The sequence below is a fragment of the Coenobita brevimanus genome, chromosome 60 (assembly GCF_032717465.1).
Source record: "Coenobita brevimanus isolate Jiangsu-jjx chromosome 60, ASM3271746v2, whole genome shotgun sequence".
Lineage (NCBI taxonomy): Eukaryota > Metazoa > Arthropoda > Malacostraca > Decapoda > Coenobitidae > Coenobita > Coenobita brevimanus.
The window spans coordinates 34,886,828-34,899,416 of NC_137013.1; the positions used below are offsets into that span (position 1 = coordinate 34,886,828).

A 12,589-nucleotide genomic window follows, 5' to 3' on the forward strand; every position below is an offset into this window, starting at 1 on the left:
GCTTACATAAAGCCACTCAGGGATGAGTGAGGCTGGTCACTCACACCTTAAATGTTAGGACCAACTTGCCTAGCCCTGGGCTCCAACGCTCCTCATGGAGCCACACTAAATCAGATGATGAATGAATGAATGAATTCGAAACTGCATATAATAATCCTAACAACTGAATATCATAGCCTAGCTGAGCCTAATTTAAACATGCTTAGAATACTTACATTAGCTTAGAGCTGGACAAAATCATTAACACAAAGCCTATTTTATACTAAAGCGCTGAATATCTCATTTTATTAGTGAATTTCAAAGTACGATTTCTACATTCGTAAAGTTGGAAAATTGTAAGCGACTGTTTTTATGCACGGGACCACCTGTATATCTATTGCCAGATGCTTTGATCCTGTAAGGGGTGGCCACAAACAAACTGCCTTCATGCTGCCCTGTTCCCTGTTATTTCACTGACCTACCCCCAGCTCACATCCCCCTCTCTTATATACCTCTCCACTCCATCCCTTCATCTCATCCTTGGTCTCCCCTTCACTCTCCCCCCCTCAATTTTACTCACATACACTCTTTCTTGTTAGTCTCTCACACTCCATCCTCTCCACATGGCCAAACCCTCAGTGCATTTTTCCTAACATTTTCTATCACATCCACAACACAACGCTCCTTCACTTCCTCATTTATCAGTCTGTCTCTCCATGTAACTCCACATGCTCCTCTCAAATAACATTTCCTCTGCTCTCACTCTTGACCTGTTGTCTTCTAACAAAATCCATGCTTAGCTTCCATACGTCAGAGCTGGTATCACAAAACAGGTCTCCCTCCATATTCGCAGGGGTCATGGGGCACAGACACACGCAAAATACAGGGGATCCGCGAATTTTGGATGCTCCCCCCAGAAAACGCCTATACAGTATCAAATTACCCCTGTAAGCCCCTAAAAACCATTTTAGGGACCTGAAACCAGCATTAAACATGACACACACATACTGTACTACTATATACAATACTTTAATAATACAGAAATTATTGATGGATATTGCATACATGGAAGAACAAGTTATAACACTAAATTGCTCTTTAAAAAACTCACAAAACAGGGCAGCTGTTCACTCAACAGTATAGCTCAGCACTGCAATACCAGTTATTGTACCCTTTGCACACATGACAGCACTATACGGCACAATAAAGATAGAAATGTGATATTTCCTGGAGGCTGAAATGCTTGCAAGAGTGGCTGGGCAGAGGGTGAGACAAAGGTAGGGTGGTGCAGTAACGTAGCAGCTTCATACAGGGGCAACACAACTGGGTGCACAGAAAAGTGCAGGAAGAGACCAACACCGCAAACACCACGCAAATCAGTCCCGATGGTACCTCAAGGATTCCAAACTATAAAATTTTGTCACTGGCGATGAACCCACAAGTTTGCGGGGCCATGAATGGCAGGGTCGCAAATTTTGGGGGTTACCTGCACTCTTGTGCAGTGGCTTTTTTACTTCCATGCTCACTTCCCTATTCCTTATCGCTGCTTTCAAAGAACCAGCAACCTGTCTTCCCTGTTGTTCCCATTCATGCACTTCATCCTCTAAACTTCCATCCTTACTCATTACACTACCCAAATACAGTACATCAATGTACCCACATTTTCCATATCCCCACCATCCAACCTCTCTGTGCATTCAGTGACTTCATTCCTCTCAAAGACCACAACATTACTCTTCCTTACATTCACCTTTAGATTCTGTTCCTTATGCACTCTCCCAAACTCATTCACCAAGCCTTGCAGTTTCCTTTTGTCTTCATTTAACAGTACAGTATCATCTTCAAACAATAATACAGGAAGTTTCCAAATGCTGCCCTTTCTCATTAGGGCCGCCTCAACATCCACTGCCCTACCTTGTACTGTATCTCTTTTATAACTCCATCCATATACATACTGAACAACCATGGTGATATGACACATCTTTGTTTCAATCCAACATTCAGACAGAAAAATTCATTCAGTTCAACATCCATATGCATTGCAGCCTTAGTATCCTCATACATATACTCTTCATGGCATTCAACAGCCTCCCATTTACTCCATACCGGTATATTCATTTTCCACATTTCTTGTCTATCCACTCTGTCATGCTTTCTCCAAATCCATGAAGGCTGCATAGCCTGCAACTTCTTTTCCTTCTCTAGAAATATTTCCATTGAAGACCTTACGATGAATATCTGATCTCTGCAACCTCATCCCTTCCTAAAACCTCCCTGTTCTCTGCCAACTAATTTCTCTGTTCTTTTCCTAACTCTGTCAGTAAATATCCTACCATATACTTTTCCTGTCACACTACAAAAATAAATGCCCCTCTGATTACCACACACTCCTTTTGCCCCCTTTTCCTTTGTACAGAGGAATAATTATACCTCTTCCAATCCCCCGGGACTCTACTTCCTCCTAGGCCAGTCTGCACATCTTCCACATCTATTCTACTACTCTCTCTCCCCTGAGCTTCAGCATTTTACCACACACTCCATCAATTCCTGGGGCTTTCCCCATTCTGAATTTTTTCATTGCTTCCACTACTTCCATCCTACTGATCTCTTCTTCCCTTCTCATCTCCCTCCTCCCAGCCAGTCCCCAGCCACTAATACCCGCATTACCTTCATTCTCTATGTTTAACAATTCCTTACAGAGTTCTCATCATCTGCTCACTTTTCTCCCTTTTCCACTAGCAATCTACCATGTTTATCTGGTTATAAAACAATACCTCAGGGGAGATAAACTACCTTACAAAGAATCGACCTAGTGTGGGTTAGGTACCTTCAGTATTTCTGTTCTTTTATATTCTTCTTTAAATAAAATACAGTGTAGCTCACCTAAAGACCCAAAGCGTCCCACATATGATGATGGCAGCAGAAATGACACAGTTGCGAACTAGCTGGCGTGTGATGAGATCCTTCTTGGTGTCTCGTGGTGGCTGCGTCTTTACATCATCATCTATTGGCTCCATTCCCAAGGTTAAAGCTGGCGGACCATCCATTATAACATTGATAAGAAGAATCTGTTGGGGTATGGCCAACTGTTACTGAATACAATTACTATAGGAGTACACGGTAAGAATGTAAAAGCTCAAAATTATGAATATACAGAGGCACTCCTCATTATAAGTTACGGATGAGTTCCAGATTACAAACTTCACCACACAAGTGGTGCAATACAGAACAACAAACTGTGGAAAACAGACAAATTTACTCCACAGGTAGCAATGAACCTTTTTTTTTTTTTTTTTTTTTTTTTTTTTTTTTTTACAGTGTTCAGTATTTAATGACAAAAAGAATGTATAAAAAAGAGGAAGAAAAAGGCCTATTGTCTTATATAGTGATCTCTTGGTTACTGCACACTTGGTTATAGCAGTTTTCGTTATCACTGCTAGATGAAACTTTGCACTCCTGCCATTATTACGTATTTTTTGGCTAAAAAAAATTTTTTTTGCATGCACCTGAGTTGGTCCACGATGATGGTGCAAAATCTGTGGTTTCTGATGGTTTTGAGGGATTTAAAGACGAGGTCCTACTCGAGGAGTTAATTGCAGATGGTGGCGACCATTAATTCTCCATCCCCTAGCCTCAGAACCCCTTATCTCAAGTCCATCTCAGGTCTCTATATGGTAAGGGTTTCTTCCTTGTTATGCCTTTTTTAATCCTTTTCTATTAACCTAATCATGTATGTGTGTGTTTCTAATACTTACCAAAACAGTATTTATGTATTTGGTGGGTGTAGATTGTTGTAATGGGGAAAATCGAGGTTTACAAGTGGCATGCCTGGAACTGATTAGGATCAATCCTATAAGTTTTGCACTTTTGTTATCATGCAATTTCATTATCACAAAAAAAACCATGGGGGTATTATGTCGTGCGCGAAACGCGGGTGAATGAATGGATACCAATGAAAATTTTGTTTGGCAAGCCGACAACTGCATTTATATTGGTGTATGCTCCACATCCTAACTTGGATGATGTAAGAAAGATAAATTCAAGGATGACTTGGTACGTGTAGTAAGTGGTATGGGGGAGGAGATCGTAGTTTTGGGTGGGAAGTTGACAGGTCAAGTGGGTGAAGTAGCTCTAGGATACAAAGGGTACATGGAGGATGCACATATAGTACAAGGAATGTAGAAGGGAAAAATAATACTTGACTTTAGGGAAACAAATGAACGTGATTGTGTGCAACACGAATTTTAAGAAGAGAGAGAATAGGTTAATTACATATGAGTCTGGGGGAAACAGTAGTTAGACTATTTCCTAATCAGGAGGGTTGACAGGAGGTTGGTGAGGGATGTTAAAATTATAGGAAGCAAAGAGTGTGTGCAGCAGCACAAATTACTGATATGTGATATGGGGCTTAAGGCATGGGTGGTGAAGAAGAGGACCTATGCACCTAGAAGGAAAATAAGGATGTTGAAAAACCAAGCAGTAAGGGATGCCTTCTACAGCAGGATGAGTAGAATGATGACTGAGCAGGGACTTGTACAGAGCTCTCAAGAACAATCTCCTGAGACTAAGTGAATCAGTGTGTGGGTGGACAAGGGGATCCCCAAGATGTAAAGTAACATGGTGGTGGAATGAGGATATAGAGAAGAAGAGTCTTCCAGGAATGGAAAAGGGGTAGTAACAAAGAGAAATACTTGGCTGCCAAGCATAAAGCTGGAAAAGAGATATACCTCACCTCATCCTAGGTATTTAACCCCTCCGTGGCCGAAGGCCCGGAATATTCCGTGCACCCCAGGCCGACGCCAGGGCCATTTTTTGAAGTTTCGAAAACTGATTTTTTTTTCTTACCATATTGAACAGAAAGTTCAGATGCACCTAATAGTGCAAATCCCAGCTTCCTAGACACATTTTGTGGCTTGCAATGAAGTACGGAAGTTGCAGAAATATCGGCAACTGATATCGCCGCCCAGGGGACTGCCGCAACGCAACTGGGCAGGTGTTGTTATTTTTTTCTATTACTTCCCAAAACAATGTGAATGGTGCTGAAATGTTGTGCATATATAAGACATGATGATATCGAATGATTTCAGTACATAATCTGTTAGGAATGGCTGGAAAAAAAAAAAATTATGAATACATTTTCACCTTTTTGATATCAAATATGTTTATGGTAGTTTCGAGTTACTCTTTATGTTATCGTTGCGTCCATGCATGGAAAAGGGAGCGAAAGAGTTGAATTTTCATTCCTAAATGAGAGAACTGTACGTCCTCCAAGGCTAGACTCTGCCACGGGAGAATAAAGTGGAGGGTCAGATCCGATTAGCAATACGGAAGTTGAGTTGCAACTTCTAGCTCCCACATCACAAGCATGGGTAAAAATAGAATCGTAATGCAATTTCAGAACCAAGAATAAGTCTAATTATTACGAATACAGATGCAAAGCAGAAATAAATACGTTTACAGATGGGGGAAAACGTATTTTTTCCGTCATAACATGTTCATCTTTCTCTGTCATTTTAAGTTCATCTTTATCATTTTACCTTGTTATTTTTGCAATATATATTGCTGTCTCATAAACAGGGTGGTTATGTGTGTTTTGCAAGGGAGGAAAAAGATTGTATTTTCTGTCTGGGTCGAGATAATGTCTGTAACTGTGTGTTTAGGCATGGCCACGAGAGAAAAAATCGTACATCCACACGTCACGACAGTAGGTGGTGAACTGACAGATGATATGTGAGACGGTGAAGTCAGGGTCAGTCTCATGTCCCAGATTTTCGTTCACTTTCCGAAGGTTTTCACAGTTTTCTACAAGTTGCACTGCATCAAATGATCCAAACCATTACAGCAAACCTGAGCAAATAGGTAAAGATACCAAGACAAAAATGTATTTTTCACTTATCATGTCTTTTTTGTATGTGCCTGTATTACTTCATAATTGTAAACAGGTGGTTGTGTGTGTTTTGCGAGAGAGGACAAAGATGATATGTTCTTCCTGGGTCGAGACAATGGGTGTAGTTGTGCGTGTTTAGGCATGGCCATGAGCGAAAAAATCGAAAATCCACTAATCACAGCAGCAGGCTCTGAACTGTTTGATGGGGTGTATGGGAATGTAATGTAGGTCAGTGTGAAGACGTTCAGAATGTTCACTCACTTCCCAAAAATTTTTGCAGTTTTTTACAGGCTGCGCTCAAATGACGCCGGCGGCCATTAATCAGCTAAACGTCATTCGACGCTGGTTGCCACGGAGGGGTTAATGTGAGAGAGAGAGAAAGAGAGAGAGACAGAGAGAGAGAGAGAGAGAGAATTATCACGATTCATGATGAAGAAGGACATCTATTAGTAAGAACGCACTTGATAGTAAATCTGCTGGATACCAGGGTACCAGATATCCACCTACCCATTCAGGTCGGATACCAGATGTTCAGCAAAGCATCCAGGTCTGATACTTTAACTGTTACTTGTAATACACAAATCCTTGCATTATCAAATGAACAAGGATCCATAATGATGCAGAGGAGAGGGTGGGATCAGAGATGGATGTACCAAACTATGCAAGAGAGGTATATGAGGATATGGCCGAGTGGAAGCTCTTCTTAGATGGCAATCCCCATCAACTACTGGAGAGTTCAGGGTTCAGTTCAGTGCAATTCCTGCAAGAACTGGACCCATTACACATGCACAACACTTGCATCTAGAAAACATTACACAAACACCTGGACCTGCTCCTTATGCTCCTTCCCCCCACCCACCAACCCCCCTACAAATCCTACTCCTACTTCATCACACCTCCACAGCCAAACCCATTGATCCTTCCCACAACATCCACTCCCCCAACTTCTCCCATTCCAACCCATCCTAATCCACCTCAACCCTTACCTCCATCACAACCTCCTCCTACCTCTTCCCCTCCACCCACACCACCTCTCCCCCGTGCTGCAGCAGCCAACACACATCACACACACAACATAAACATCCTTCAGTTAAACATAGATGGCATAAACACCAAAAAACAAGAACTCACACAATTCATCAAACAACAGAACATACACACTGCCATTTTACAAGAAACAAAACTACACAGAGCACAGAAAACACCAACAATTCATAACTTCACCACCATTCGACAAGACCAGGCTGATGGCGGTGGCAGTGGACTCATCACCCTAGTACATAAATCCATCAACATTGCAGATACCAGTGCACACACAAAGTCACTTCTCTCCCCACATGACACCACAACAGAAAAACAATCAGTTAAAATACGCACTGATAACAAATCACACATAACAATCGTTAGCACATACATTCCCCCCCAATCGTTCCCCACAGTCACACAATTACTCTCCACAGATACACCACATCACTAACATACCCAACATCATCCTGGGTGGTGATTTCAACACCAAGTCGTCGGCCTGGCATGTCAACAACCCAGACACAGACAGAGGGCTGGTACTACAATCCCAGACAGATCATCTTTTCATATTGAACAATCTAGACTAACATACCCATATCCCACACCAAGCCCTCTTCCTCCCATCATCTCCAAACATCACCTTCTGCTCCCAAAACCTCGCCCCCACTAATAATGGAGAGTGGTCAAAACCCTAGGTTCTGATCACCTCCCAATCATCATCACTACCAAAACCAGAATCACCCCAGCTGGCCACAAACACACATACACTAATTATAAGAGAGCCAACTGGGAGGCCTTTGTAACTGAAACAGAACAACATTTTGAAATACTAAACAGTACACCCATCACAAACATCAACACCGCTGTGCACACTTTCAATACAATTATACAAAACGCAGACAACAGAAAGAGACACAACCCCAACTTCACACCAGAAATTCAAGGCCTCATCATACAACAGGACACACTGCGACACTCCCCAACACCCCATACACAAGACACCGTACAACAAAGACAAGAACTCAACACTCACATAAACAATAAAATACAGTAAAACCTCTAAAATTCGGCATGATACATGTGCAAGCCTTACCGAATTAGCCTATTTGCCGAGTTGTAGGGATGAACTTTAAGTTCCCCCCCAGCACACACACACAAAAAAGAAAAAATGGAAAAAAATTAAAAGTTTTTACAATAAACAGTAAAAGCTGCCTTACCATGATTCCATGGAGTTGTAGGGTGTATTCCAGGCATGGAGGAGGGCTTTTGGTATTTTTTGGAGGTGTTAGGGGGGCTCAAGATCAGTTTTGGGCCACCTTTACTGTACTGTACTTGTCACTGTACACTATGTAAAGCACAATTAACACTATAAAGGCCATTAGTGTAATGTATTTATCACTTTTACTATACTGGAGAACTAAACACTAAACACTTAAATATTACTGTACAACTCAGCATCTTACCGAGTTGGGGGGATTTTTGCCGACTCTCTTCCTCTCATGTGCGCATTTTTTGGAATTTTGGAATTTTGATTTTTTAAATGAATATTTTGGAGCCTTCCCGAGTTGTAGAGGTTTCCGACTAGAAGGATGCCGAATTATAGAGGTTTTACTGTATCAGAACAGCAAACACTAAACTGGAAAAATTACCTCCAAACATTTGACCACAAAACAAACATCAGCAAACTCTACAAAACACTAAACAGCATCACACTTTCCAACAGCAACACCACACAATCATATGCTGCCATCACAACAACAGACACCATACCCTCAAACAAACAACAAGCAAAGACTCTCATCAATCACTTTTCACAAGTCAGCCATCTAAACCCCCATCCCGAAGACCAGTATCATCAGATGTAAGAGACAGTTCCCCATAGACCTAGACTACGCACCTTTCACTTACAACCAGACGAAGCACATCATTAGCAACCTCAAGCACTCATCTGCCTGTGGACCAGACAACATAAGCAACATTCACCTTAAACACCCTGGACCACAAGGCATACAAGCACTCACCAACATATCAAACTACAGCTACTCACAGAACATAACACCCAGCATCTGGAAGCATGGCATTATCATCACTATCCCTAAACTCAACAAAGACCCCACGTTACCCTCCTCACACCGCCCCATCACACTCCTCTGCACCCCCTCTGAAGTCACTGAACGACTGGTACTACAACTAGTCACACCTCACATTCCCCTAGCCCAGTCACAACATGGCCTTAGGCCACTACACTCCACAAACACACTTCTTACAGACCTTACACAAAGAGTTTTTGATGGCATGAATTCAGCTAGGCCACCACACAGAACACTCCTAATCACACTAGACATTAGCAAAGTTTTTGATGCCATCCCCCACCACAACCTCACAAACAAAATACTCAACACAAACATGCACAATAACACAAAAAGATGGCTGGCAAACTACTTAGCAGGCAGATCTGCACACGTAACATTTGCCAATAAGTCTTCTAACATCAGAAACTTCACAAACGGCGTCCCCCAAGGATCTGTTTTGTCCCCTACACCTTTTAACCTATACATGCACGACATACCCACACCCCACACACCAGATACACATAGCTGCCTGTGCAGATGATATAACACTTACATGTACGCACCAAAATGCAAACACAGCTGCACACATCATTCAACCTTACCTCAACACACTACATGAATGGTTCACCACACACAGGCTCAAAAGAGCCCCAGCCAAATCTACAGTGACCCATCTCACAAACTGGACAGCAGAACACAGTCACATCCCACACCTCACCATTAACAACACTCCCCTATCACACACACACACCCACACACAAAATCCTTCGTGTAACATAAAATACATCAATATCATTTAAACAACACATCACAAACAATAAAAATGAAATAACACCTAGACTCAATGCTCTAAGGTCACTTGCCCATACAACATTCAGACACAACAAAGTAACCACCACCACAGTATACAAACAATACATACGTTCAGTGAATTATGCAAGCCCTGCCTGGGCTTCTAACCTCACCAAAACACACTACAACATGCTACAGACCATATAGAACAAGGCCCTAAAAATAATCACAGGCTGCACAGCTACTACACCCACAGACCACCTACATCAAGAAACCAAAGTCCTCAAAGTCAAGGATCACCTAGACATGAGAGGCACCCAGTATCTTGCTGCAGCCTCCACAAACCCACAACATCCACTATATTACATGGCAGCACATCCACCCACACCAAGGAACATCAAAACAACACCCAGCACATGATACCATACACAAATACCGTCATCTCTACCCCCTCGCCCACCTCAGACCAGCTTCCAGCAGCATATCCACACCCAGATCACTCGCCGCTCCATTCAGTCACTTAAAGATAACACACAGCTGCATGCACGGCCTCCTGACATCCACCCTTCTGAATCCTATCTACCTTGTGAGGACAGGGTCCACCTGGCCAGGCTGAGATGTGGGCACCATCCAGCACTCTTAACCCCTTAACCGCGGGGCGTCACTTTCGTGACGCTTGGGAGCAAGGGATCATACCGCGGGGCGTCGCTTTTGTGATTCTGTGTTATTTTGAATTCACCTGGGCTTCCAAGTGGGGGCTTGTATCATCTATCAGTACTGCCAATGTCCAACACTAGTCAGCACTCCTAATCTCATCTGTACTCCCATCCATTGTTGACAATTTAGCCATTTCTCCCTGTTCTTGACTCCCCTCCCTACCCCCCCTCCATTACACTATCCTCTCGCCTGCCCGGCCGTGCTACGCTAAGTAAATCTTCCCTGGAATTTTTCACTGATTTCATCCATTGAAATAAGCCCTATGCCCTATTCTTATACCAAATAATATATACAAGAAAGAAATAAGGTAAGTGAGAGTGCCATACACCTGGAATTGGCTAATTATCACCTGACAACACCTCACGTGCACTCGTTCGCTAATTTTCGCTGTTTTTTTCCCCTTGAAATATGCCATATAATCTATTTTCGTAATAAATATACATATAAGGAGGGAAGGGAGAAGCCTAAGTGATATTTACATTCACCTGGAACTACCTAATTTATAATGTATTGTCTAGATTTCCTGCCAATCATTTCAGTGAAATACATAGCTGTTTCAAGAGCTACGTTGGTAGTGCTGAATAACCCTCAAGTAGGCCTCAACCCTGGCCGGCCCTCCTATCAGTTCTCTCTCAGATTCCGAAGAGGAGGTACGGCTCGTCCTCTTGCTGACTTCAGGGCCTTTTTTCACCCCCATGCAAGGGCCCTGTGACCTTTACCCCCTACTAAACCTCGTGTGGAAAGAGGTAAAGGGCTGACAATTGATAAAAGAGTGACTACGATCTTTCTATTGAGTAAAACAGTGCAAGTGGAATTGTAAATAATGTGTAAATAATGTGTAAACAGCAAGTGAAAGTAATGAATGTAAATATACGTGAACAATGGAAAATAGTTTTATAAGTTACTTCAAGTGACAGAGCATAACACAGTGTAAAGAAAATAGAAATGTAAATAACGTAAATAAAATAGAGAACGTAAACAGAAATGTAAATGAGTAGTATTATAAGAATACGAGTATATACCCTAGGAGTAATGAAAGTGAAAGTTTCACTATAGCATGTCTGAATACTATGAGTTATGAGAGTGAAGATGAAAGTGACATTCACTCTCAATGCCAGTATACAGGACGAGAAAGTGAATGCTACGTATTTTACTGAAAGAAATTGAATCCCTACAGTGGCAATAAACTAATACTACTGAAGGAAACTTATGGATAAAGACTGTAGATATATATAAGTGTTATATAGTTATAGAAATATAAAGTGTGAGGGGTTTTATGAATAATAAATGACAGAGTACCAAGAGCGAACTAGCGGAAGTGCGGCGGTCAGATGCGCTCATAATTTTCATTGCTTTCACAGTGGTTTTTTTTTTGGAGTATGGATCCCAAACTACTTGAAAATCATAGAGTAGTATTTATAGTGTTAATATCTGGCTGTGGTAATCATATTACGGGTTGTCGGGAACTGTAAAGTGGAGACTTCGTTACCCGACTTCAGAGGTCTCCACAAGTCCTACGGTAACTGACGAAGGCTCAACAAACATTCCAGAAGAAAGCTGAAGGTATGTGCCATAAGCATTTATAATTTTAATATTCTAGGACTAATAACTGATTTTTGGCAAATATTTTTTGAGAGTCTGTCGGAGCCCGAATAACCCCGCGGCACACGCAAAACATCGGTAAACATGCCCGCGGTGTAGGGGTTAAGCTACCAGAAGAGGCTGGATGACTGCCGTTGATGCCTGTCCAGGATGCAACACAGCACTCCATGCACATTATGGAAGACTGCACTGCGCACAATCACCTACGCCAACAACACAATATACACTCTTTGAGAGCTCTGTGGGAAAGCCCGGTCTCGGCCATGGCCTTCCTAAGGGACTCGGGGCTGTTTGGCCAGACTGCCTAGGGAACAACTACTACTACTACTGGAGAGTTCCAGGAGGGGACTGAGGCACAGGTGCGTGGACTAATTTGGTCTGACTGATAGTATCCAAGGTACGAGAAAGCTTTGTACCTGTAGTTATGTACTGTAAGGTAGTTACATCATGGTATATCTGATATCACTTTTATTCTAAGAGAAATATAGTTTAACAATCAGGAAATAATATATCA

At 42.1% G+C, this 12,589-nt stretch overlaps 1 protein-coding gene across 1 annotated transcript in view; it reads right to left on the minus strand.

Annotated features, from left to right (window-relative positions):
• The window catches only part of LOC145403366 (calcium-transporting ATPase type 2C member 1-like), a 33,129-nt gene that overhangs the window by 1,298 nt on the left and 19,242 nt on the right, over positions 1 to 12,589 (minus strand). The window contains exon 4 of the mRNA XM_080275152.1: positions 2,863 to 3,047. Within this exon, the coding sequence (XP_080131278.1) occupies positions 2,863 to 3,047 (185 nt within the window). The remainder of the gene's footprint in view (positions 1 to 2,862; positions 3,048 to 12,589) is intronic.